Genomic DNA, 27,197 nt, shown 5'->3' with positions numbered 1-27,197 from the left:
TGTCTTGGAGGGCCATTTCGGACCGACACTACCTTTCCGGTTTCTCCCCGCAGCTCAGGTCACTCCCTCCCTCCGCACTGACAGCAGCTCTTCGCGGTTTAAACTTGCAGCCACACTGAACCAACTCGTCCCTTCCTGCCGTCTTCTCCCAGGTTTTTGACTTTTTAAGTGCCAGAGTGTTTTTAGTAATGTGTTAAAGTGTGTGGAGCGGCGGCTCTTCACCGGGAGGAGTTACCCGTTTTGTGTTCAGTTGAAAAGCAGCGGGGGGAAATGTCCAGCTGAGGACTGGAAATCCTGAAAAACGCAGGGCCTGTTTCTGTAATGATTGATCAATGCTTGGACAATGGCGCTAAAGGTAAGTCTCACAACTTTCCTGCTGTGTTTTAACGTCACCTCGGGGTGTATTATGTCCTCTTGTTTCTCCTGACAGCTGTATTTTAACATATAATGCGGGCTGTGGACTCACAGGAGCTCCCACACACTCACACACACACAAACACACACACACACACACACAGTTGTAGTTTCTCGCTTTAGGTTCACGCTTCACTCGATAAGCTTCATATTAAGACTCAAAAACATCTTCATACTGCGGTGAAGAAGCGTGTAACGGACGCTTAGTACACATTTGTATGCTGTAAATGTGACACAAATGTTTTTGCTATACATGGAAAATGTGCCTCATTAAGAAAGTGTCTTGTGACATTTTACTACCTTTCCAGTGCGGGTCATTTTTACCTCTGTGGAATGCTGGGAAATGTAGTCTTTACTGTGTGAGTGGCTCATTGACTGTATAAATATGGCGTCGTTCAGTCAGTACAGTATGTGAGTGAAAACAGAGAGCTTATTGTTAATGCTCGCCATAGACTACAGTGTTTAACCACTGGGGATACAGTTAGGGACTGTTCTTTATGTATCACATGAGAGGGGTGGCTGGGGTGTCACTTTGGGGGATTTTGGGATCCTATTTTGACAAAAAATTTTCTGTTAGCCTCCCCGAGTGAACGACAGAATATGCAGTAGTCTCCCTTCACCATAAATTAGTCATTAGATTTTTACAATTTATCCTTCGACGTTTGAAAGTTAAAAGGAAGAAATCCTGGTTAGTTTGTGCAAATGGTTAATTTTTGGCCACATTTTAAACGAGACGTAGAATAAAGTGATTTTCATGAATTATGACTGTAAGCTCAGATTTGGCTACTTTTTTTTTTTCTGACGGAAGCGTTTGTCGCACACGATGTGTCCACAGACTGTCGGAAATGTGAAAATCCAATGATAACTTTTGCTTTTACGGTTTCTGGCTGTGATAAATGGTGTAATTTGGGCAATTTTTAAAGAAAACATGCCTTCCAACTTCACCCAGACAGACGTGGAAGGAATTTTTCTATAAAAATCTGTGGTACAATTATAAAAAATACAACTATTAACTATTAAACATAAGTCCCTGCCCAGTGCTTAAAAAATAATTTGACATGCCTTGTCCTTTTTGCACCACCCTCTCCCCCATCACAAGTAATGAACAGTCCCTTAAATTAAGTATTATTGAAGCTGTTTTAATAGTGTTAGCTGCCCATGAGTATTGATTTTGTGCTGTTAGGGAAAGAGTGTCTGGGTTTGAGGCTTATTTTGGTTACAATTGTTGTTCCAGATTCCTACCTATTTTAGGTCAACATCAATTCCAGACAATGTAGATTAAAAAAGAAAGAAGAGTCTAGTGTCCACAATCTATGAATATGCAATAGGGTTTAGTCTAACAATTATATTCATCATTGATTAATTGATAGATGGTATAGCCTGTAAAATGTCAAAAATTGTGAAAAATGCTCATCACAGTTTCCAAGTGCTCAAAGCCAAGTCTTCAGATTGCTTCTTTTGTCCAATCAGCAGTCAAAAACCCAAACACTCTTCACTTACAATCATAAATTACAAAGAAAAGCATCAAAATGTCACGGGTCATGCTATTTATGCAAATATTATTCATTACAAAAGGTTTACTGTCTCCCACAAGAAGTCTCTTGCTTCACTGAGAAGTGCCTTCTCAGTGTATGTGCACTGGAGGTTTTATGTTTCCACATCTCAGTTGTTAAAGTTACACATTAGACCGTGATTGGCTTAAAGACTACACAAAATTACTTGTTGATACACCCTTTCGGGTGAAAGTGATAGTCTCAAACTGTCATGGATCAAACATACTACGGAAAAAAACAATATTCAAAACACATTTTTTTATTGGAGCGGGACTTTAAATTTTGTACAAATCACATCATGCCATTAACCCAGGAAGGCCTGGATCAACCAGTTTGCCGAGGCAGACTTCAAAACGGAAAGAAACCCTATGTAAAAATAATAACTGAGGCTGTGGCCAGAAACGTTCATAACTCTTTCTCTTATGTAGTTCCTGTTTCAAAACATCATCCAGCTTCTTCAACTCCTGGGAGGCCCCAGGCTGTCGTGAAAATAGATCTTTGTTCAGCTGAGAGCAAATAGCCTTGAATCTCAACTTGTTGGTTAATGAACAAGTTCGACAGATAGTCTTGCTAGCACATGGCAGGCTGACTTCTTAGTGAAGCAAAGAACTGACAATCCAAGTGGATTAGTCAAATTTTATGTAGAATAGTTTTAACGCTATGACCTCTCGCTGGCACATGCGTGCGTTGGTGTGTGTGCATCTCTGGGGCCAAGGGATTGAAGGGCAGATTATTAGATGTGGGTCAGTGTGAGGAGAACTGCAGGCTCCTGTATTAAACTGAACCAGGTAACGTTATGATTGTGGCCTTGTTTTTGGTTGATACTTGTGAGTAGTTAAGAGTCAGCAAAACATGGCTAGAAGAACTAGTTTGGCCTGTTGTACTGCGCCCTAATTTAACTCCACGATTCAAAATCCTGAGGGTTATACTGGGTGTGTATGTGCACATAGACGAGCAAATATACGTTCACATGCTGTCGCCATAAAAATGTTGAACAAACATGCAGTAAGCCTTGTGTTTTTTTTCTCTCTATGGTGTTCAGGCACAAGTTTTATATGACTTCACCGCTGAGGCTGGAAACAACGAGTTGTCGGTGAAAGAAGGCGAGACTCTTACCATCACCAATCAGGTGAGTTTACACCAACCTGCCTCCATATGCCCACTCTATGCAGCAGACACATTTGCATGCATTTTGAGTTGTCTGTTTTATTTTTATTCAGCTTGTTTGCATGAAGTTTAAATGCCTGTGGTTTTGTTGATGGTTCCTGTTTTGTGTAGTTTGTTTTATCTGATCATTGATAGTGAGTCTGGGCCGTATGTTTGTCACCATGGGCTGTGAAAGAGGAAAAAAGGCTAAAAAATGAAGTTACATTTTTAGTGGAGGTATTTCCTGCCTTTAGTTTCATATTAGTCAGCTGTGATACCTTGCGTTGCAGCCTTAAATGCTAACGTTCATGTGCCACCTCTAGAACCTTGCTATTGAAAACCGACAGCCCTACAAAGGCCTGACTCACATGATCCCAGGTTGTATATAAACGAGGAGTGTTATACAGAGGAAGGAAAACACAGCGAGAGAGTACACATGATGTCATTACAGCCAGTCGCCAGCAGTTCAAAGGTCACTCACTGTGTGCTGACCTACATAGTTTTCTAATCAAAGTGACTCCTGAGCCAATCAGGACCTACTGTATCAGGAAAACAGACTATTTTTTTCTTCTCTAAATAAACGGACAGCAGAGGAATTTGTCCTGGGAGCTTACAGTGTGTTTACAGATACTCAGGTCACCTGGTTATTGTCAGCTAAATAAAATGTAAATGTGAAAGCTGGGGTCCTTAACTGCAGAGGTGAATTAAGAGGAACACAGTTAAAGCAACACAGCACATCAAATAGTTCATACAATGTGTGTGAGTATTGTTGTGGCAGCAGCACAATGGGATCAAAGGGAACATCGTAACTTGTAGCAAAGTGTCCTTGGATCAAACTCAAAGAGACCCATGATTTCTGTCTTATTTTGGCATCAAAACTTTTCTTCTCTTTAAATTGGAGCTGCAACAATGAAAGGTCCAGCGTGTAGGATTTAGTGGCATCTAGCGGTGAGTTTGCAGATTGCAAGCAACTGAAACTTCTGCTGTGCGCTAAGCATGTAGGAGATCTACAGTGGCAGGCGCAAAAATGCGAATGGCCCTATCTAGAGCCAGTTGGTGGTGTGTCCGTTATGGGCCACTGTACAAACAAAATGGTGGACTCTATAGAAGAGGACCTGCTTTGTATGTCGATATAAAAGGCTCATTTTAAAGTAACAAAAACACAATGATTCTTAGTTTCAGGTGATTATAAATGAATGAAAACATAGGTATGAATATTATATTCAATTTCTGCCAGTATATCAATTTTGTCTTTTATATTTCTTGTTTGAGAGCTGTGTATTTTTTATTTTATATTTTTGTTCTCTGTTGTCTGTCTGTAACTTACGTTGCTGCCTGCCTTGGCCAGGACACTCTTGACAAAAAAAAAATTAATCTCGAGAGGGGTTTTTATGGTTAAATAAAGGTTAAATAAAAAGAAATAAAACTATCCCCCTAAATTCCTCACACTGGACCTTTAATTTGTTAATTGATTAGTTGTCAACTATGTGTAATTTGTGTAAGTCTTTAAGGAAAATGTTAAAATTCTCTGATTCCAGCTTCTTAAATGTGAATATTTTCTGTCTTTTTTTTTACTCCTCTATGATAGTAAACTGAATATCTTCAGAGTGTGAACAAAATAAGACATTTAAGGACGTCATGATGGTCTTTAGGACACACTGACAGACATTTTTCACCATCTTCTAACGTTTTATCAACTAAACAACTAATCGATTCATCAACAAAACAACTTACAGATTCATTGACAAAGACAATTATTATTAGTTGCAGCCCTACTTGCTATCATAAAAATGCTCCAAACTGTCTAGGCTATAGCATCATTCAAAAATACTATAGAAACAAGGAGATATCTGGTTACTGAGAAGCTAGTAGTAAGTAACCAGGTCACTACAATGCATTTAAACACATTCTCAAATTTCCCTTCCATGTGACTTTTCCCAGTAGCCTTGTCTTTTGTGTGCTCGTGATGCAGACACCTACTCTCTGCTGGTCTGAGCCAGTAGCGGTCTGTATGTTGACAGATTGTTTTTTGGGTCTCACTTTATTTCAGAATATCGGAGGCGGCTGGATTGAAGCTCAGAACTCCAGAGGAGAGGTTGGACTGGTGCCAGAAGACTACATTGAGGTAAGAAAGACAGTCGCTTAGTGTGTGATGGTGATTTCACTCCAGGATTAAATTAAGCTACAGTTTGTGCAAACTATATCACAGATCAACCAAATATTAAACATTTTAACCTCTCAGTGTCTCTGTGACTTTGATATTAGTCATTGTAGTCAAGGATATGTTTCTGCAGACTGCAGACTGTGCTGCTGAAACTAAAATCACAACAGGATGTGCCTCCTTCAGGGTTTTGCTGATTACGGTGTTTGTGTGTGTGTGTGTGTGTGTGTGTGTGTGTGTGTGTGTCTCCAGTAACTCTGAGCTCATCATGGGGATATGATTCACTCTGAAGACATCCACAAAGAGACACAGCAAGAGTTTGATTAGAAGTCTGTTTAACAGTTTAGCCTCACACTAAACAACCTTCAGCGCCGCATCTAACAGTACAGCGTCTGTGTGTACGAGGGCGATCGAAATTATCCATTAGCTTTGCTTAGAAAACAAGCTCAAGTGGATGTGTGTGTTTGTCTGACCTTAAGTTATCTCTTCAGCTGCCCCTAGACTGTTATGGATTTGTTTCCAAATCATAAAAACCCACTGATGACAGTTGCACTTGTTGCTTATGCAACATCTAATGAAAACCATAAGGACACGGCCTGTTTCTCAAGCAACTGTTTTCTATTTCTGGGCACCCTGCGGGTAAAAATAAGATGTGCAAAAACAAAAGGATGATGAGCTGATGAGAATTAAAGGGAAGGGTCGGATCTTTTGAAGTAGGGTTGTATGTTGTACTCATCCGTAGTCGGTGTGTTACATACAGTAGATGTCAGTCGGCACGCCCCCAGTTTGGAGAAGCAGGCAGGAGCATTTCCACAGAAGCTGAACAATGTAGTGCTGTGGACGTGAGGGCGGCAGCATGACAGAATTTTAAAAAAAAGTTCCACCCACTCCCACCACCTGATTTACCTTTGTTAGACCTGCTCTGATGGGAAAGTGGTAACAGCTTCAGTTCCTCAACTGTGCTCTCGTCAAAGCCACCAGACTCCATTGAGAAAAACAGTAATTTAAGCTTGCAGTAAACAGGAGCTGCTGGTCTATCGCTGCTGTGATAGGTTAGTTTTTTTGTGTAATTGTGAGACTTTTATGAATCTAAATTCACATTTTTATGCCGAAGTCACACAATTACACTAACAAAGCAACTGACAAAGCCAGCTGTAAATCAGTTGCTCATTTGTTCAGTGATGTTAAATTACTGTTTTTCTCAATGGAGTCTGGCTTTAAAGAGAGTGATGAAATGGCTATAGCTCCTAATCGGACATTGAAGGGTAACAGGAAGGTGAAGCGGTGAAATGTTGTAAATTTTTAGGTGGCTAAAATGTTTGGGTACTCCTGCCTGCTTCTCCAAACTGGGGTCAAGCCAACCAACATCTGCTGTAGGTAATACTCTCACTATGGATAAGTGCCTCACACAACTCCACAAGATCCAAACTATCCCCTTAAGCGTTGTATTTTCATATTGACAAGTGGTAAAGCAAATTTTAATGTGCAAATCCAAGTATCACCTGCCAGTGCTATCCCAGTTTGCAAAGACAGCGGATGCCAAGGAGACCCGATCACATTACCACAGAAGAATGTACCTTTAAAAGTCATTAAAGCAACAGTGGAATATCTGGATTTGTTCTCCTAATGGGACTGTTTTCTCTCTCTCCCTCTGTCTTTAATCTTCTCACTCGTAGTTTGGTAGGTCGCTTCCCGCGTTTCCAGCAGCGGCACCTCCTCCAAGTTTGGGAAATGTCGCAGTTCCAGACCTGTCCATCTTTGATTCCTACGCTCCCACAGCAGCACCTGCACAAAACCAGGTAATGCCGTCGACTTATGATAGTGTGGGTGTGTTAAATTCATACTGGTGTCATATCAAATGCGTGTTTGTTGTTTATTCACTCTTGTTTAGTCAGAGTTGTAGATTAAGTACAGCCGTAACTTCTCTAAACTAATGCTGGGGAAGTAAGCGTAAACACCCACAACAATGCTGTGCACAGCACCCCTGCCGTGTTCCCATTGTCTCACACAATACTATCTGTGATTGGGTGATTCTGAAGAAAAAGCAGAAGTAAGCTATGACAGAGTTCTACTGACGCCCGTGCAGCCTGCGCGATCCCCAGAGATGGAGAAGTGAGAGCAGCTGCCGTAGAAGATATTCACTGCGGTCATGTCATTTATAACTGACACGGGCTTTAGCTCTAGTAAAATAGTACCGAGAGGAAATAAGTTCAGTGAAATCTTTTGTATCTAGCTGACAGGAAGTTCCACAATTATGAGAGTACTGCTGGATCAGTAAAAATTTGGGCACAGTAAGAGGTTGAGTCAAGGCAGGAAATGTGTCAGCCAACATGCTCGCTTTCTCTCTCCCTCTCACCCACGCAAACACATCCATATCCAGCATCACTTTAACCCATCCCATGCTGAGTGTTAACCTTCACTGCTGGCGCTTTGTGATGATGTCACCTTCTTTTCCCCTCAAGGTGGATGCTGGGGGCTTAAGTCCCCAGCCGGACACCCCTGATACCCCAGTTTCCCCCTACCTTTCGTCCCCTGATGAGGTAACCGCCACTTAGGGCTGGTGGATGAGGCCAGTGGCATGAAACCAAGCCCGCCACCATCACCCGATCTCTGCCCCAAGCCACCCCACTCCCACTCCCACTCCCTGACTGGTCTGCTTTGGCAAATCCCCACCTACTCCTACTGCCTGCAGACAGCATGATCTCACCCTTTCCATGCACCTTGCACCACAGTGCATACATTCACACGTTTCACCAATCTACTCCCACACTCTTTGTCTCGATTGTATGAATCAACAAAACATTAAAAACTTAAAGATCAGAGTCAGTGAATCTCACATATAATTCACCAATCACATCTATGAATCAGCAGACAAGAGCACGAACATTTACTCCATGATGATCAGATCTCATAAGTAATCTCATTTAAATGTTTTCAATGCCATTTTGACTGTCGTTGTATAAAATGAAATCTATTTATGTACAAGGAAATGTGCTGCTAAATATGAAAAACACAGCATTTTTCTGTGAAACTACACGTTCATTCACAGTACTTTCATGCATGTCTGTGTGCATTATGCAGTGTTTCTAAGTAACCCTGCACTAGTTCTTCCCTCAGGCAGCTCAGTACTTGTTTAGCAGGTGTTGAAGGGATACTTCAACCCCCAATAACCAGAAGTATATCAATTACTCACCCTGTACTATGTTGAATTTGTGAAGAAAACTTTTCTTGCATGCCTCGATGGTGAACAAAGAATCCACAAACATAAATTATAGGGTTCCACGTTTCACAACAGCAAAACTACATCAACACATCTGTTTATAAACTCTTACACAACTCATGCAGTATAATCCAAGCCTTATTCATCCACTCTTATGCTTGATATTGTGAAACAGACAGCCGTTTTCAACGGGCAACCAAACTAAAGTGAAACTTCTCTATGCTCTCCTCAAAGCCAGACTGCATTGAGAAAAATAGTAATTTTACCTTGCTGAACATGAGAGCTGCTGGTCTCCCGCTGCCGCAATCAGTTAGTTTGTTTGTGTATTTGTGTGGCTTTGGTGAACCCAAAGTAACCCGTTAAAACACCCAAATCACACAACAACACAAACTAACTAAACGAGGCAGCAGTAGACCAGCAGCTCCTGTGTTCAGTGAGGTAAAATTACTGTTTCTGTCAATGGAGTCTGGCTTTGAAGAGAGCATATATACATGTAGGTTTCCATTTTAGTTCAGTACCCTGTCGGAAAGGACTGTCAGTTGGAAGTACTGAGCATATGACTGGATAAATGAGACTTGGATTATACTGCAAGAGTTGTGAGAGACTTTATAAACAGATATTTTGATATAGTTTTGCTGTCGTTAAATGTGGTCCCATTTTACTCCAATTCATCGGGAAGTTTTTGGATTCTTCGTTCACCATGTAGGCATGCGAGAAAAACCGCCTACTTCATGAATGCAACACAACAAAGGGTGAGTCATTCATATACAAATGGTCATGTGAGGGGGTGAAGTAGTCCGTTAAGCTGACTGCATCCTACAAGAGACACATACTACACACTGTTGCATGCCTATGCCTACAAGTGTAAATAGTGGGCCACACAGTATGTCTGCCCTGCAAGCACGGCATGTAGCTGCATTTTCAGCTCTTAGGTGTGTTAAAACATGCATTGAAAGCAAGTTTTTTAATATGCAGCATTTTGTATTAGTTTGTCATTTGTAGTTACTGCATGTGTTAACATTTACAAGTTGATTGTCTTAACAGGTTCCCCGTTAAAGGCCAGGTCTGCATCGTGTGTTTGAAAAAGCATGTTGTTTTAATACTGCTGTCAGCTTCTCATTAAACAGACTCCAAACCAGACTGGACTCTGTGTTCTCTCTCTACCGTCTCCATACTTGATCTGTGATTCTTTCGTCCCTCACATTTCTCTGTCTCTTTCCAGGCGAGCAACGGTAATGATCCCTGGTCGGTGTGGAACGCAGACCCCTCGGGGGGCTCCAGCAACAACTGGGCATCCAATCCAGAGGGCACCCAGACTGGGAAGAGTGCTGCTGACCCCTGGAGCGCTGTACCACAGGGCCATCCACAGGCTTACCAGGGCCCAGGTAAGAACAGCTGTTCAGTTAGCAGCTATGTTTGGACCTAATTTTAGAAACACAACATGTGTCAGTACAGTAAAATCACTGCCTGTGATCTTGTGTCATCATTCAAAACCTTATGACAATTTAAATTGGGAAATAAAGACTTTGCTGCATATGTCATTCTCAAGTGCTTCTGCTTTCTATTTAAGTTGTTATATTTGTTTGCTGACCAGTGCGTGCCAGGATGATATATGTTATTTGAATCTAAAATTCCCACAGTAGCAGACATAATGATTCAGAAAACGTGGTGCCAAAAACAGAGATTACAGAGACTCTGCATCATCTTATTGTGGTTGCAGGCATGGGAAGGTCACACAGTGTTCTTGTCTCTTGGCACTGTTATCTTGCCAGACAGTTTAGCGTACTGTTTGCAGATAGTTTGCTTTTTTAACTGTGATTGTGGGAACAGGATCAAACATATGGCTGCAGTTGATGGGGCTGTTCTGGAAAGCTGAGGCTTACTGTTGAGTCGTCTGGAGGTGTGAGCTTAACTCATCAAATGATCAAATTGTGATAATAAGCAAACTCATGTAACACTACACTATAATTGTGGAAGCAAATAAGAAACATATGTGTTTGCCCAGTTTGCTCAGGGAACCCAGCCTATCCTGTCCTAGGTAGCCTGCATGCTGCTATTTGAAATCTTTCTACTTTAATTTTTGGATCACTGAGCAACCTGTATCTATGTATTTATTTAGTTTTATTCTGAAACTTTAAATTTGTGGATCTGAACATTGACAAAATACGTACTCAAATCCAGCTTTTGAAATCGCAATCAAGATCCCGTTAAGCTCAAATGGTCCACCAGTGCATACATTGGTAATTTTATTTATTTATATATAGTACCTTTCATGCACAAAATTGCGATGTCATTTCTTGGAGTATCTTTAAATGCTTCATATCCTCAAATTTGTACAACCTAAGCTAAAAGATTATGCAATTCAATAAACTATAATAATTGAAATTGTGCCATTTAAAAAAAAAATAAATACAAAAATTGGACGTTTTTTCGTTAGATTTTACAAAATAAACTCATAAAACATCAATCTTAATTATTTCTAAATGCAGAAACATTTACAAAATATTTCTCAATACTGCAATTATGTACATTATTTAGTTTTTGAGATGCACTCATTTTTATGAGCAGAGTGCAAAGACATCGTGATAGATTTATCATTCATTCTATTGGCGTCACAGCACATATTTGTGCGGTTTTGCACCACACGAAACGCAAAATGATGTCATCTTAATGGCACATCATGATGACACAGAAAACAGAAGCATTGGCTTTCTGCTGCTGCTGCAAAAAATGAATATACTAGCTGTTATGGTTTTTATTATAGACAGATGTAAACAGGATTATGCAAACAACAACCTCCCGTGGCCATTACAGCAAAATACTGGAATTATGACAGCAAAATCCCACATTAGCACTGTACATAGGTAAAGTAAGGTAAAATAATGACATGGTACAAAAGACAGAAGCCTTAGCTCTCTGCTGCAAAAAGAATGAATGCTCCAGCTGTTCTAGTTCTTATTTTAGATCAATTTAAACACAATCATTAAAACTGCAAAAAGGGTTAATTTCATAGAGGTGAATTCAGAACAAAAATCTGTATATATGGTTTTCAAAATGAAATATTTCAATGCTATGACTTAAGTAGTGTTCTGTTTTGCAGTATTAAGTATTCAGTGTCTGTTAAAAGTAAAAAAACATATGTCTCTTATTTTCTTCCACATGCAACCCACTTAGATTCTCTGTTGTACATTTATAACGGCCCAGTCTGTTGTGAGGATCAGCTCTCTGTTGGGCTGCTTACTCTGTATTATCATGATAGAACAGATTCATGTATAAATTAAATCACAATTCAGCTCTCCAGGCGTGGTAAAAGGTCTCTGTTTGAGAAGAGTAATATCTGGAACTATGAGAAGTTTCTGTGTCGTACGACAGAAGATGATTTAAGTACTTTGCAATGTGTTGAATGTTTTGCTTGTTTCCTTTATTTTTAATCTTGAAGAAACAAACATGTTCACCAGGAAGAATTATACAACCTGTGTTTCACAGATTGAAATATAGGCCAAAAAGTCCTGCCAAACTGTTCTTAAAATCAACTTCCTTTTAGTACCAGAGTGGGTTGAATATTTGAACAGCATAAGAAAGAATGTTGTTTATATTGTTTTGTGTTCTTCCATGTAACATGAGACTATGTGAAATGCAATGAATATACAATAAACCCTCTAATCTGGGACTCAAGTTAGCATCATCAAGTGTTTATTATTAGCATTTCACTGAGATCGTCATAGATTTGGAGTGACTAACTCCCAGACGTGGTTCAGCTCAGTTGCCTCTCTATGGCCAGTGCTTCCACAGAGACGCTCCAGCATGTGGACAGCACAATCAAGCCATGACTCTGTTTTTGCCAGGCTGTGGAAAAGTTAGCCTCACTCATGACTCAGAAGGACAAATTACTTGACCTGTTTTTTAAATTCCCCAGTTGTTATTTTAGAAAGAGAACTGGGGGAATAAGTGGCAAGGAGAGGAATTAACAAACTTTTCCTTTCTTTCTCTCTGGCCAAAGACATCTACCCGTATCCTTACCTTATCGATTACACAGGTATCCCGTGCATCGCCTGGTGGAAGCTTTGTGTGTGTGGACTGGCAACGAGTGCTCACGTTTTCATTTTAGGAAATTATTTAGTCGTTAAAGCATGTGTGTGAGGCATTTGTATTTTGATATTAACACTGTATTAACTTTATTTTTGATGTGGCAAAGTGCCAGTTGTGATTGATCTGTGGAGTGTGACTGGGTTATATTCTCCATCTGATACATGCAATGTATTTGTCAAGAACGTGTGAAAACTTTTGACACCTTTCAGGCTTTTGTTTTGATCATGAGTTTCATAATGTGTCACAGTTGCAGCTTATCTCCCTGAAAGGAACACAGAGTAAAAATGAAAGACAGAATAAAGTTGACAAGAGGAGGTTTAAAGATTTGAGGCTGGTTTGGCCGATTACAGCTCTGTAAAACTAGGTTAGTAATATTTTAGCAGGACTGTTAGTTTAGCTGGTATTAATTGTTGGTTTAGCTACACCCTCGTTTTATATTGGATAACAAACTGAATTACTAAGATGTTTGATCATCAAAATATTGATTCTTCAGTTACATGAAACAGGAAGGAAAGAATGAGGGAGGAAAGGGTTGGTTGTCACACTTTTACTTACATTTGAACACGTAAAAAACTGAATCCTTAATAGATTCCTTTTCAATGTGTAATGGAAGCTTTAAATATAAGGTATGAATGGAGTGACCTAATTCTCTTTAAGCTTATTCTGTTCAAAACAATACATCCATCTCTATCTTGGGGTTGGTTGTCACGTGCTACAGCCCAGTTTCCACCAAACACTTTTGGTATAGTACCTTTGGAACCAAAAGTAACCCTTCAGACATGGTACCTAGACCCTAGCGTTCTGACCACAAAGAGTACCCTTAAATGTGGGTGGGGTTGTTGTCACTCACTACATTTCCTCATCGCTGGTGACACACATGGAAGTCTGCACCTCATTAATCGTCCACAGAACGAGGCTGCACGCCAACATTTTCAGAAAAAAAACAGAATAGGCTGCAGTGAGAGTCTCTCTTAATGGGATATTCAAAAATAGGGGGTTTGGGCATTTAGTCCCAATCCCATTTCTACCCCTTAAATCTTCCACCTGGTATTGAGTGCCCTCGTTTGCGAGATAACCCTTGATGAGGGAAGTGAGAAATATTAGGGCAGAGATCTTTCCCTAAGAAATGAGACACCACCTCATGCAGGTTTGAAAAAGTGCTTGTGTTGTGGCGTGTGCTATGTTTATTCTTCTCCGTCTGATGAATGACCGGAGAAGAAATGCTGAAAACAGGAGGCGCCTACTACATCTTCTAGTTCTGATTGATTTTGTTCGAGCTAGTCGATTTGTTTAAATATTTTTGACGCTGTGTTGCTGATGAGTTTACGCTAGTCCAACCATCTGTTGTTTGTGTAGCCTACATTCCGATCGTACAGTAACAAATTGTTTTCCAAAACTTGCCGAAGTTGCTGACTTCGCAAGGTGTCCTGGGAAATTTCATCCTCCACTTCATTGAAAGTGTGGGTCGGGGCTCCCTTGGAATCTAGGGTGGGTTTTAAGTGTTGAAAACCACTTCCACTACCTCAATTCTGTTTTGGGACACAGGCCCTTAGTCTTTTGCAGGCAAGTGCAGGGGTTTAGTGTTTCCATAGCCATAGTAGTCTGAACATTTTGGTACCTACATTTTTTTTAACAGCACACTCTAAGAAATGAGATCTAATTAATGTGACAACCAGCCCTGTTCTCCCCTAGCTACATTAACTTTAACCAGTGGCATATGGTAGTCAGGATGGGCCATATTGCACGCTATCATGGCGGGCTCTAGTGCCAGATTTTGTGTCGAAACAGCTACTGTAAATTGTACACTATCATCACGTGATCAAATGCAGACGTTGACTTGAATCATCACTGCAAATCTGTATGACAAAAATACTAAATGAAATAAGAAATTATTCATTGAATGTTTTTTTTTTAAATACTTTATTTATAGTTTATATTGACTACTAACTATTTCACAAAAGAAAGAAAGAAACATTGACGGAAATATGTTTGCCTTCTGAAGGGCATACATAGCAGCGACAGATTTGTATTTTAATGTGTGTTCTTCTTTGAACACAGGCGTATATCTGAGGTGGTGAGTTGAATCACTCGCAAGGGCCTCTCCTCTGCTTTAGAGAGAGCGGGCCCTCCAACCACTCGGGCCACATTGCAACCACACTGCCTTCACTGTCTATATTTACGCCCCTGGCTTTAGCTAAGGCAATCTCGTTACCTAACTTTAACTGAATGCTGTGATTTGCAGTTATGCAAACCTTACATCTGAAATTATATCTATAGTATTGTAATACTTTATTTGGTAAAACAACTCCCTTAACTCAGATCAGATATGTGGTGCTTGCATTCTGGGTTTGCAGGGCGTAGACGTGCTGAAGCAATGCACTTATGATTTCCTGACTTGCCTGTTGTGTGTGTGTGTGGGGAATATTTTGTCTAACAGCTTGAGGTCAAATTCAGACCTTAAGATTTGCCTAGCACCATAGTGTCTAATTCACACGGTCTTTTTGCTTTATAGCCTATACACTGCATCTGTGTGCTTTGAACCTAATTTTAGAGTGCACAACTGTTACGAAAATCACACTATGCAAATTATGTAGGCTTTTGTTTTTAGTTGCATTCAGGGACAGAAATCGAAACATGTTTCTCATTGAGAATCAGTTTCAAGATGTTGGCTGTTTATTTTACTTAGCTGTAGTTTCAGATACTAGAAATGATTTTGCACCACAATCAGTGCTCTGTTTTTATGAGAAACTTGAGCTAAGGCAGAAAAGAAATGTTGTTTAAACCCTTAAACACATTTAACCAAACATAATTTGTCCTGCATGTCCTCAAGCAAGTACAACTGCATTTGTACCTGCAAATCACATTACAGTATTACCTTTGGACCAGACAATGGTAGTCAGACTGTTACTTTAATATGTAGTCATCTCTCTGTCCAACTGACATTTTCACACGTTGTACACGAAGGTTGCTAAACTCAGAATATGTACTTTCTGTGCCTGTGATTTTAAAACACCACCATGCGTGCATGTATCTACCCTCAGGAGCGGAGGATGACGAGTGGGATGATGAGTGGGATGACATGAAGTCCACTGGAGGTTACGCCGAGTCAGAATCTGGAGACGGTGGAGCAATACAGAGAGGAGGAGCTCATGCATCTTCAATGAAAATCTCCCTCAACAAGTGAGACTCAAAGACGAGGCTTTGAATTCTTTGTTCTGCTGCTTCATTTTTCTATGAAGACAGTTTTGATGGTTCTAGAATCTGTGTCAAGCACTGGGTACAACACAGCACGTTACTGTCTGAAAAGAAAATTGCAATCATACTGTGATTTTAACCAGTACAGATGGTTTGTAATACGTTTAGTGTAGATCAGATCTGCAACCTGAGATCACAAACTCACTAGAAACCTTTGATGATGGTGAAACATTTTGAAGTTATTGTTGGCATAATCGTGTTTTTAGGCCCCCTGAAAGCTGCCTCTATCAAAAAGTATCTAAACTGTAAGGAGGCTCAAAGTAAAGATCAGGTTTAATTTAGTAATACAAGTTGTTTTACTTTCAATACTAAGAAAAAATGTGTGGAAGCTCCTTTTCTGTCTGTGATTGATTATAGTGACTTATTGTATATGCATGCAGCCTTCTCTATTTTACAGAGCCTTTATTCAGTGTATCATGCATCTCTACGTTTCATTACAAATTCAAAGTCTCTAACTCATCGCTGCATTCTTTATGGTTTGGTGGGTTGGACATTTACCACTCTCAGGAAACAGCATTGGTATATTTTTATTTACAAAGCGATACTAGGTGAACTTCGTGGGAACAAAAGATGAACTTCAGGCACTCATGCGTGGAGCAGGAACAGATGCATTTGAACTAAAAAAAAAAATCTCTATACTAAAGTGAAAAATTGGTACGAACCAAATGTCAAAAATATGCATGTAAAAAAGGGACATTACTATAACAAACATCAAAAAAAATACATCAGAAAAAAGGAAGGAAGATTACTTAAATCGTACCTCTAAACCTAAACTAAGGTGTAGTGTTTCTGTCCTAAAAAAACAATTAATAATGATAATAAGTAAGTAAGTAAATAAAGTGTTAAAGAGTGAAAGACAGTGATCAGGACCATCACTAATCAAACATCTCTTTCTTTAAACAGGTTTCCTGGGTTCTCCAAGTCTGGTCCAGAGCTCTACCTCCTATGCAAGCAGCTCGCTAAAGGCAAAGAGAAGCTGCCAATCTATGTAGGTTATCTTTAAATGTCCATACAGAATATCATCAGGTGTTTTACTTGTTATATCAGTGGTAAATAAATGGTAAACACAATATGCTGTATCATAACACTAGAAACACTTCTTTTTGCCAGTGTGAATCTGTGTTTGTATGCAATGAAATTCAGCACAGCAGGTTTCTGAACCTTATGTTTTATGTTCAGATTGGAGAAGTTGGTCCAGTGTGGTTTTACCCAGAGACACAGCTGGACTGTGTGGTGGCTGACCCCAAGAAAGGCTCGAAGATGTACGGCCTCAAGAGCTACATCGAGTACCAAATCACACCCAATGTAAGTGTCATCATCATTTTGTTGTCATATTCAGTAAACTACAACAATGATAAATATTTGCCTCAAGTTTGTATGTGTCTATAACTCTTTGTTATTGGTTTGCAGACCACAAACCGAGCAGTCAATCACAGATACAAGCACTTTGATTGGCTGTATGAGAGGCTGCTAGAAAAGTTTGGGTCAGCCATCCCCATCCCCTCTTTACCAGACAAGCAGGTGACAGGTAAGCGCCCGACTCTGTGACCAAGACACAAAAAAGGTTAACATGGCTGACAAAATAAATACAATCACTTCTGTGCATCCTTCTCTTCATTCCAGGGCGGTTTGAAGAAGAGTTTATAAAAATGCGTATGGAGCGGTTGCAGGGCTGGATGACCAGGATGTGCAGGCACCCGGTTGTTTCCAGCAGCGAAGTTTTCCAGATTTTCCTCAACCACAAGGATGAGAAGGTGGGCTATTCCTCCTCCACTTCTTCTCCCCTCTCCCTTCTTGAACAAAAGATTGAAAGGTCCTGATTTTATTATTGTGTGATTAAAATGAGCGATTCATTGGTACAGGATTGGAAGATGGGGAAGAGAAAAGCAGAGAAGGACGAGGTAGTGGGAGTGATGATCTTCTCCACAATAGAGCCTGAAGCTCCGGATCTGGATCTTGTGGAAGTGTGAGTTTAATCAGACTTTACTCTAAATTGCTACAAATAAAAAAATCTGTCTCAAAAAGCACCAACGTTAAAGGTGGAGTCTACAATTTTAAGATATTAAAAACCCAAACAAACACACAAATTTATGGACGAGCATTGTCAAGGCAACGACATTAACAACTGTATGAGCCAGCCGACCAAAAGAGCAATATGGCAGAATTCACAGTCTGCTGCCTGAGGGTAAGTTAGCCTCGATAAGTAAAGTTACTCAGGCAAATATGTGTAATTCTAAGTAAAAGAATGTGAGGTCTGCTGTACCAAGTTTTCAAAGTAATATCTCTGATGTTATTTCAGTATTTTGAACAGAACACAGCCCTGATCAGACTGAGTGCTCTTTGCAGTGAAGGAACTTCACAAATATGTGAAGTTATCTGCACAAAAATGTGGCACTGGGCATTTAGTCTTGCCCTAATTGAGGGTGAGAGGCTGTTCCCGAATAAAAAGTTGGTCACAGGGAAACGGAGATCCAGTTGGGTAAATGAGGAAAAGTCATAGGGAGTACCACCAGCAAGTCCAAGAGCTTCACTTGGATGATGGTCAGTTTGAGGCATATTTTAGGATGAGTCTGGACCAGTGTGAAAAACCTGCTGTCAATTGTCTAATGGGCCTAATTACATTTGGTAAAACATTAGAAAGAAGTTGAAGTGACAGTTTGTTCAGGTATATCTTGAGGATGAAAGTGAGCTGATGAGAGCTTCACGCAAACCATGTACGCTTTTACATGTCATCGCCACCACAGAAGGCCCACCTCTCAGTTCATGTGATTGGACATGGGATAAAACTCCCAACATCTTCTGGTGCTTATTTTGCTCTTAGTTGAAGTTTTTCAAATGGAGATGTTTAGGGTGCTGCTGCAAAAACACAAGGCGCATAGAGCAGAAAAACACGAGACGCTTAGCAAGACAAAAGCAGCGAGCAAAATGCTTCGCGCTCATTGAAAACCATTACAAAAAGCTGCCCCAGGCTGCTAATCTGGGCTCTAGTTTCTATTTCTGGTGCTGTTGTCAAGACAGGAACTCTCAGTTAGTTGCTGTAGCAATTCATATTCAGCTAAGGCAAACCCGAACACCAGGAGTCTGATCTTGGACCACCACCACTGCCTGCCAGCCAGATCAGCAACTTTCTGTTGTGGGTTGGATCAGCACACTGAGACCCCTGGCTCTGGGGTCTCCAGAGCTGCCGTCCTCTTCCCTCCCAGCGAAGTCACAAATAAGTTAATTTTTGGAAAGCAGTGTATTTACACACAGTTCTGACTGCGCAGAACTGTGTATGAGCACCAGATTTTCTTTCAGTGCACACAGAGCTGACAGCTGGCAGACTGTGAGAAGAATATATTCACTGACTTTGATGAAAAGTGTATCAGATTAAATACACAGACTCCACTTTAAATTGTGTGGCTGACTGTACGTGCACTTGATCATGGTTTATGTAAAATGTGCCCCTCGTCCACAGGGAGCAGAAATGTGAGCAGTTCAGCAGGTTCACCAAATCCATGGATGACGGGGTGAAGGAGATCCTCACAGTGGGCCACGAGCACTGGAAGAGATGCACAGGCCGTACGTACACGCTGAATAAATGTTTTCCCACACACAGGCCACACCTACACTGAGTGCTGTAATTACTGTTTACATTGAAGAATGATCCATTGTGTTGTGTATTATGTCAACTCAAGACAAAATCATTCACACAGTGGGTGTGTATTTGTTTCATTTCTCCCCCTCCACAGCTCTGCCTAAAGAGTACCAGAGAATTGGCAAAGCTTTCCAAAACCTCTCTTCTGTCTTCACCAGCAGTGGATACCAAGGTACAACAATACAAACATGATGTTAAATGTTATTTTAAGTGACACCATCAAAACTTTAACACGTGTAATCATTGTAATAGTAGTAGCAGAAGTAGATGCAATTTACTCTGCAGTCTTTCATTATGTGTAAGTCTTGTTTTGGAACAAATTGGCACACAGATACCTCTAAGAATCATGGTGATGACATTTTAACGCCCTCTCTGTTGTAGGCGAGTCAACCCTGACTGATGCCATGACAGCAGCAGGCAAGACATATGAGGAGATCGCTCAGATGGTGGCAGAGCAGGTAGGTGCTACTATGTGGAAATCTTAAGCATTTTGTACCCAAACCTTTACTGTTAATGCCATGTTGGATATACCGCACCTGTTTTCCTTCATGAACAAGGCAGTAGAGCACGGCAAAATTTGCGGAGAGTTGCAGATTGTTGGAGATATATCAACCATAGAAATGTCTGCCTTACTGCATCACTGCGCAGAAGGAAAGGTCACCATTAATGTTTACATCCATCATAAGCACAAGCTTCTCGTCCATGAGTAGATGCACTCTACCTTCTGCACTGTGATACGGTTGGCTGGTGTAGTTAGGTTGAAAGAAAATAGTTTCTGCATGAAACACAGACTGTATACAAAGATGGACGATGTGACAGCTCCCCAAATTGAAACCAAAACATCGCCCCCCTGGTGGCTGGCTGCGGTATAGGTCTTAAACCCCACCCCCTCCATGTTAGCGGATGGGACATGGCCAAACTAAAAATTCAAAGCACACAGCAAATAAAGATGGTTTCTGTCATTTTAGGTGGTTCATATCACATTATTGTATGTTTAAGTGTTTCTGATAAGTTATTTGATGCTTTAAAAAAGGGGATTTTACATTATGATTGACAGCAGTGTGTGCCAGTTGGTGGGCTTGCAACCAATGGTGCTGCTCAGAATTGGTTGGAAGGGTGTATAGGTGGGAACTTCATACCGTGGAGATCTTTGCGGCGCAGACTCTGGCTCCAAATGATGTCACCAACACAAGATGGCAGTGGCTGTTTCCGGGTTTTTTTGGCTTCAGTTTTGTACATTGGGAGTAAGTTGAGACGCATCGTCCATCTTTGTATATGGTCGATGACATGAAACTGCTCACGACAAGGTCTGTGGATTATCTTGAGTAAAGGGGTCATGATTTCTGGAAAGAGACATTGCTGTTGAGTTTTTTTTAAATGTATTTTTACGGCTGATATCTCCAACACTCCTCAGGTAACAGGAAATATATGTAAAGGTCTTTGTATCCTCAAAAGTCTTTTAGTCTATTTTAGACCCATTTATCAGCGACATTGTTTAGCATTCACTCACTCAATAATAATATCTCACAGTGTCCATGAACATTTCCTGCTTGTCGTCAGTGTTTACATCCTAGTTCTGATGTTCTAATGACACCTTTAACCCAACGTCCTGTTCATGAAGTCTATATTTGTAAAGGAGGAAGCCACAGGCAAAATTATCTCTAGTATTTCCTAAAGCTTGTTTTGACCTCCAATTTGTGGCTTGTCTGATCGTTCTGTGTAGCCTGATTAGTGTGATGTGTAACAAAATCAAATTTGGGCCTTTTTTGATGTCCCAGCAGCGTCCAGAGGGAGGATTCATCTGGTAAGCTTGTGATGCCCCAGACATTCTTTATCAGCACGACTGTAGAAACTGTTGGCTTTAGCTTAGCGATAAGAGTGCTGTGATAGTCTGGATATGGATTCATCATAAGAGCCAAAGGTGTAAATCAGTGTAGTGTATCTGTTGCATTAAGGCTGCAGACAGCTTTCCCTTGATGCATTCAAGGACAAGGCAATAATGTAGACGTTGAATTTCATATATATATATATAGCCAGATGTACTGCAGGATACGGAGAGATATCTGCTAACTATTATTGCCTTAGCTGAACCTGTGGTCTGCGAGGAGAATGTGCACTATTAGAAACTTGAATCCTTTTTCTTTTTTAGGCTAGAGCCTTTTTATAGGCAGTTAGGCTGTTGGGAAGTTACTCCTGTGATGTGATGTGATGTCTCCCTTTGTTCTTTCTTATCACATCAAATCTGTGTGTTATTTCCTGTTTTTGACCTTACCTTAACATTTATATGTTTTTGTCCCCGTCCATCTATCTTTGCTTCTTCTACAGCCCAGAAAAGACCTTCACTTCGTCATGGAGACCAACAATGAATATAAAGGTCTTCTCGGATGCTTCCCAGACACCATTGGAGTCCATAAGGTACTTTGGGAAATAGTTACACAGAGGTTTATTATTTATATACCTTAAACTTAAGGTGTAAAGGCAGTTTTTTTAAAGGGTAACTGGTTCTGCAGCCCAAGCCAGTTACACCACCTGTTCTCGAAGTCCCCCTCCAGACACATGTTCAAGTGAGAAAAAATACTCTGCTATGATTTATGTTTTGTTTAACATGGTTTTACCATAAGCAGATCCAGTCTTGGTAGGTTTCGCTCTCTGCTTTCCCCACTGCTCGAACAGCTCTACAAGGGCTAGACCAGTGACCGGTTGACCCATGACAGAGCAGTGTGCATCAAGATGGCTAGCGTCTGTTGCTCTCCCTAGTAGCCCCAGTGGGTCCTGCACCATTGGCCTTTGAGGGCTTTTTTCCAGCATTTTAACTCAGAGCACATGAAGAGAAATGGAAGTGAGGAACATAAACAAACAGCTTAAGTCATTAGGGTGTGAGTTCAAAACAAACTTTTTACAGAAGGTAAAATTGTTTTTCTTTAGCTGTTGACCTCTTAGCAGAAATGTTTCATGATGCTTTGTGTGTTATTGTTTACTGTAAATGCGCTCTGTTCTGTCAACATCGGATTGTGTTGTTAATGTGCTAACTGGCTAACTAGCATCAAGACGGTCTTCCGGTTTTCCTATTCCCTGTGAAGATTACAGACTACCACCGTCTGCTGGTGTGGAGAGTTGCTTCCTCTTATGCAGGGGCAAAATGCGCATGCTGGTTGGCCGTTGGCTGTAGTCTTTGTGGTGTGTTCATGTGCAACTTTTTGGCTGAGACACAGGCAATGTGAGGCAACAGAACAGTTGGCTTTTGTGGCTGCTAGTTCTTTGAAGTTGGTTTGGTGTGTCGTGGGCTTCAGAGGAAACATGAGGGGATTCAGCCATACGTGTGCCTCAGTCAGACTCAGATGAGGAGTCTGTTGTGCACCAAAATTGTGTTTTTTATTAGCTTGTAGGCTAACTGGAGGTGACTAAGAACAGGTTAGCTAACACCACGTTAGTTTTGTGAAACATGTAAAAATATCTGCTATGATGCGGATTGGTAGATAGTGGAAGGAAGCTTCTGGATCTTGTTTACATCTGAAGACTGTACCACTTTGACTATGCTAATGCTAACTCTGCTCTCTGTATTGACAAGTCTGTTCTGTGCTAGAGGTCAAGACAGCTCCCCCTTCAGTAGAGGAATGTGAAAACTCCTCTCTAGTGACAAACTTTGCACAGATACAAGTATGTAAAGTCAAGGTCAGATATTTTAGGGGACATAAACAGAGTGGAAGGGGACTTTAAATTCCTTCTCTATATCTGGATGCAGATGACTTAAATGATCTTTTGTCACTGAAGACTCTTGTGTTGTTGTTTACTTATTTTTAATTCCTGCAGGCAGCCATAGACAAGGTGAAGGAGGCTGACAAGCTGGTGGCCACCAGTAAAATTACCCCTCAGGACAAAGTCACCATGGCCAAACGAGTCAGCACCATGTCATACGCATTGCAAGGTAACACGCTCACTTAAAAACATTCAAGCAATCAAGTTTATCGTAATGTGATATCTGATTCAAGCGCTTTCCCCTCTGTTATCTCCCACAGCTGAGATGAACCACTTCCATAGCAACCGTATCTATGACTACAACAGGGTCATGCAGTTGTACTTGGAGGAGCAAGTCAAGTTTTACGAGACGGTAAAGGCATTTTTATCGACCATCTATCACAGTGAATTGGAGGCAGTAGCAGTAGTTGCCTAATTACCTGGGGAGAGTTGCTCAGTGCTCATGTGAGTTTTTCTCCTTCTGAATCTCCAGATTGCTGCAAAGCTGAGACAAGCACACAGTCAGTTCACTACAATGTGAAAGCAACGGCCTTCAGTCTCGCACTACAAGACAAGAGGAGTTAAACCAGCTCTACATCCAAAATATTATGCTTACACTGCATTCTTTTCCCTCCCTTTAATTTAAATTTCACTTCTCTCTTTCTCTCGCTCTTACCTCATCCCTTCCTGTACTGCTCGTGCCAACAGTCCGAGCTCATGGTGTAACTTTCACCCGCCGCTCTCAATAGTCTCTGAACAGTTAATGAGAATGTGCAGCAGCTGAAAAGGCTTCGACACTTTTTTATTTTAGGGCCTGCAATGACAACAGAACAAGACACACTTGTTAAGCACACCATTTCCTCTGCCCACAGTCTGCAGCTTGTGACACAGGAAGTAAACGTCATAAATTGCTAAAATGCATGAGTGAAATCCCAGAGTTTCTCTAATGCGATGCAAGTTTTGTACAGCTATAGCTGCCAACATGCCTGTGCTCATGTTATATCTACTTATTTCAAAGCAATACTCTGCAGTTTTTCATTTTCCATGTTGAATGGTGAAGGAAAGGATTCACATGTTGTCTGCACAGTGCTGTAGTGACGCCGAAAAACCAAAGCCATCCTCCAGTCTGTCAGTAGCAGGTGGGGCTGATTTCTGAATGCAACCTGGCAACAAATTAGAGCTTTACTTTCTTTTTCTCACCAATATTTAATTATGTTGCCTCTTATTAGTACCGTTAAAGGAGCAGTGTGTAGGATTTACTTGCCGATCGCAACTAGCTGAAACTCTCCTGTGTGCCGAACTGAGCTCCTGGATAGTATTCCTTCAGTGATCATTGTTCAGGAGGTTTCTACAGCGAGCCGAATTATCCACAGACTTCTCTTCCTCTCCAAAACAAACTAATCAGGTGATAAAAACTAGTAAAAGCACTAAATCAAGCAGTGTTATGCTACAAATCGGTGTTTTTCTGATCTAGATTGGCTTGTCGCAGACAGGCTGCCAGCCCAGCACCTGCTAATGTGCGCTCACCTTTTCTTTGATGATTTAAGATCCAGACGTTCGGGAGGTTTTTAGTGGGAGCGGGATTATTTGCAGAGGTCTCTTCCTCTCCTACACAAGCAGATCTGGTGATTTAAACCAGTGGAAACATAGAATGGAGCAGTTTCACGCTAAAAGTCAGCATTTTTCCGACATCGTTCCACTCGTCATAGAAGGGCTGCTAACTATGAAGGCTAACGTGAAAACGCAAACAGCCCCATTGAGTGCAAATGTTTGGTTTGTCCCTTCTGGGCAAGGACCCGCTCCCCATAGAGAGCTGCAAGGATGACATTTTTTTGTAGGCCGACATGGAAGTTAGCATCGCCCTGGTTCCCTCGTCAAAAAGCCGATGTGATTTTTCCATTGGATTTTGGATTATTGCTGAAAATAAACTCCGTGGAAAACAAACATTTAGGACACTTAACCCTTTTTGTTCAGCAAGATAATCCTCACAAATTATTTATAAAAGAAAAAGGAATATTTAATTAACTATAAAGGAGCTACATTAAGGCCGTATGACTTCAACGTCACCAGAAGGGGGCTGTAAAGCTGTGTTTAGCCACTTGTTACCAACTGTCTTTTTTTAAGACACCTAAGGCTTCAAAATTCATGAGTGGGGTATTAACTGATGTATTTTATGGCGTAGAATGTAACGTGAAAGTCTCTTCAGCTTGTGTTAACCACAGATCTTATTTTAGGCATTCAACCTAAAACCCATTCCGTAAGACGAGGAAACCAGGAGTGCAAAAATAATAAGTCATTTCTGTGTTTTAGAACTCTATAAAACAAAAACATGTCGATCCTTATTTTCAGGTGAACGTACACTTAAGAAAACGCACTTACTGTATTGTATTCCATTTCTACCTATACATCTGCATAAATCCTACACACTGGACCTTTAACATTTGACAAAGCCCTTACATCTTTGTTAAAAGCAGTGGAGCAATCACTTCATGAATCCAAGTGTTGGAAGAGTCGTCAAAGGCAAAGTGTGTCCTCTGTATGTCCACTGCTGGCATTCCCTAGCCCCCCCTTCATCCTGCACTTCCTCAAAAGCTAACAGGAAGCTCCACCTCCTTCCTGTCTTGCCCCTTTGAGGAAAATAGAAATGGTTGACTGAGTTGCTCCCCTCCTAGCCTGCGTACCATGACACTGCAGTTTACATTTCAGGAGAGGTGACAATGTGGGATAAATGATACTGGAGTTTGGGTTCAATTAATCGCTCCCTCCTTCTCTCTCTCAGTTTTCCTGAAAAATGTTTGTCCTTTTTGTTTTGTCCAGATTACGGTGTTTTATATGAAGGTGTAACAGCAACATTAGCTGTAAGGTTCTGTACTTTGAGAAGAGTTTAGGACGGAGCCATGGAGGATGTCATGTATGCAATTTTGCTTTTCACCACCCAGTTTTCAATCAGTCTATAATCTTGTTCACTCTTTTTCTTATCACTTGATACATGAAATATACATATATATATAAATATATATATTCTATCTGACCTATCAGGTGCTTCTTGTCATTGAGATACTATTTTATGTATAGGAGTATTTGCAATACAGTGTAACTCAAAGAGGAGCAAAAATTCTATTTGATTTATTAAACAATGATTTGTACTCATCGGGAGTTTGTTTCTTTGTGTGTGTGTGTGTGTGTGTGTGTGTGTGTGTGTGTTTGAAAGGAACTTTGTCTCGTTCTCTGCGTGGTTCAGAGTGCACAGCACACGACGCACTCTCTGACTTACACACAGTAAAGCCCTTATTCGCCGTAGCAGATTTCTTGCATAGAGATGGATAGGAATGAGAATGAGTCGGCAGCCTGTGCGAAGGGTCAAAGAGTGTGTTTGTGCAGTCCTGGAGAGGAGGAAGTGAAAGAGCCCTTTTACCCCACAGTCAGCCCCCGGCCCCCATCAGGTGCAGCTGGATGTGTGTAGGCCACATAAAGCAGAAATCTCATACACCAGATAGGACATGCATTCTCATGGTATTTTTGAGTGTTTGTGTTCAAGTGTGTTTAGGCCTTCACTGGATCTCAGAGCTCTCATTTTAAAGATTAACATAATTTCAGTTTTTGCAATAAAAATACTCATACTCAGTTTTTAAAATCGTGTAAAACATTCCCAAAAAAGACACGTCATGGAAGCAAAATAGCCCAAAAACTACAAACTGACCATTGCATGACAAACCTGTTTTCACTTGGGGAGTCTCCCTGTTAAGTACACTGTGAACAAACCTGCAGCTATTGTCTGTACCCTTTGGCCTACAGTCTTCACCTCAGCACAGCACATGCCTGTGATATTGACACAAACCTGCTATAGGCTAAAAGTCTGTGGAAACCCATGCGTGAAGTAATTTGAATGTAAGTAACACTTTCTGGACGCCACAGATAAACGGTAGTGTGTGTGGAGTGTGATAAGAGTTATCTATTACTTTCAGTGGTGACGGAAGTACTTAGATC

At 40.8% G+C, this 27,197-nt stretch overlaps 1 protein-coding gene across 4 annotated transcripts; it reads left to right on the top strand.

The window, feature by feature from the left end:
- Nucleotides 1-67: 67 nt before the first annotated feature.
- Nucleotides 68-26,361, top strand: snx9b (sorting nexin 9b). 4 transcript variants are annotated; one of them, XM_049590580.1, is made up of 20 exons: nucleotides 68-355; nucleotides 3,010-3,096; nucleotides 5,164-5,238; nucleotides 6,951-7,073; nucleotides 7,737-7,814; nucleotides 9,717-9,879; nucleotides 12,495-12,530; nucleotides 15,625-15,763; nucleotides 16,742-16,826; nucleotides 17,018-17,143; nucleotides 17,249-17,366; nucleotides 17,462-17,592; nucleotides 17,701-17,804; nucleotides 19,296-19,399; nucleotides 19,570-19,647; nucleotides 19,857-19,933; nucleotides 21,801-21,890; nucleotides 23,286-23,400; nucleotides 23,492-23,583; nucleotides 23,704-26,361. In XM_049590580.1, the coding sequence occupies exons 1-20, from the start codon at nucleotides 344-346 to the stop codon at nucleotides 23,749-23,751; spliced, it is 1,881 nt and encodes a 626-aa protein (XP_049446537.1). In that variant the 5' UTR covers nucleotides 68-343; the 3' UTR covers nucleotides 23,752-26,361. The 4 variants fall into 4 exon arrangements, with proteins under 4 accessions (XP_049446537.1, XP_049446539.1, XP_049446538.1 ...); XM_049590582.1 differs by lacking the exon at nucleotides 7,737-7,814 and having other exon boundaries at nucleotides 69-355; XM_049590581.1 differs by lacking the exon at nucleotides 12,495-12,530 and having other exon boundaries at nucleotides 69-355.
- The last annotated feature ends 836 nt before the right edge of the window (nucleotides 26,362-27,197 follow it).

Source organism: Epinephelus fuscoguttatus, linkage group LG11, assembly GCF_011397635.1.
Source record: "Epinephelus fuscoguttatus linkage group LG11, E.fuscoguttatus.final_Chr_v1".
NCBI classification, from domain to species: Eukaryota; Metazoa; Chordata; class Actinopteri; order Perciformes; family Serranidae; genus Epinephelus; species Epinephelus fuscoguttatus.
Note: the sequence above shows the minus strand (reverse complement) of the source record. Positions and strands in the feature narration are given on the sequence as shown.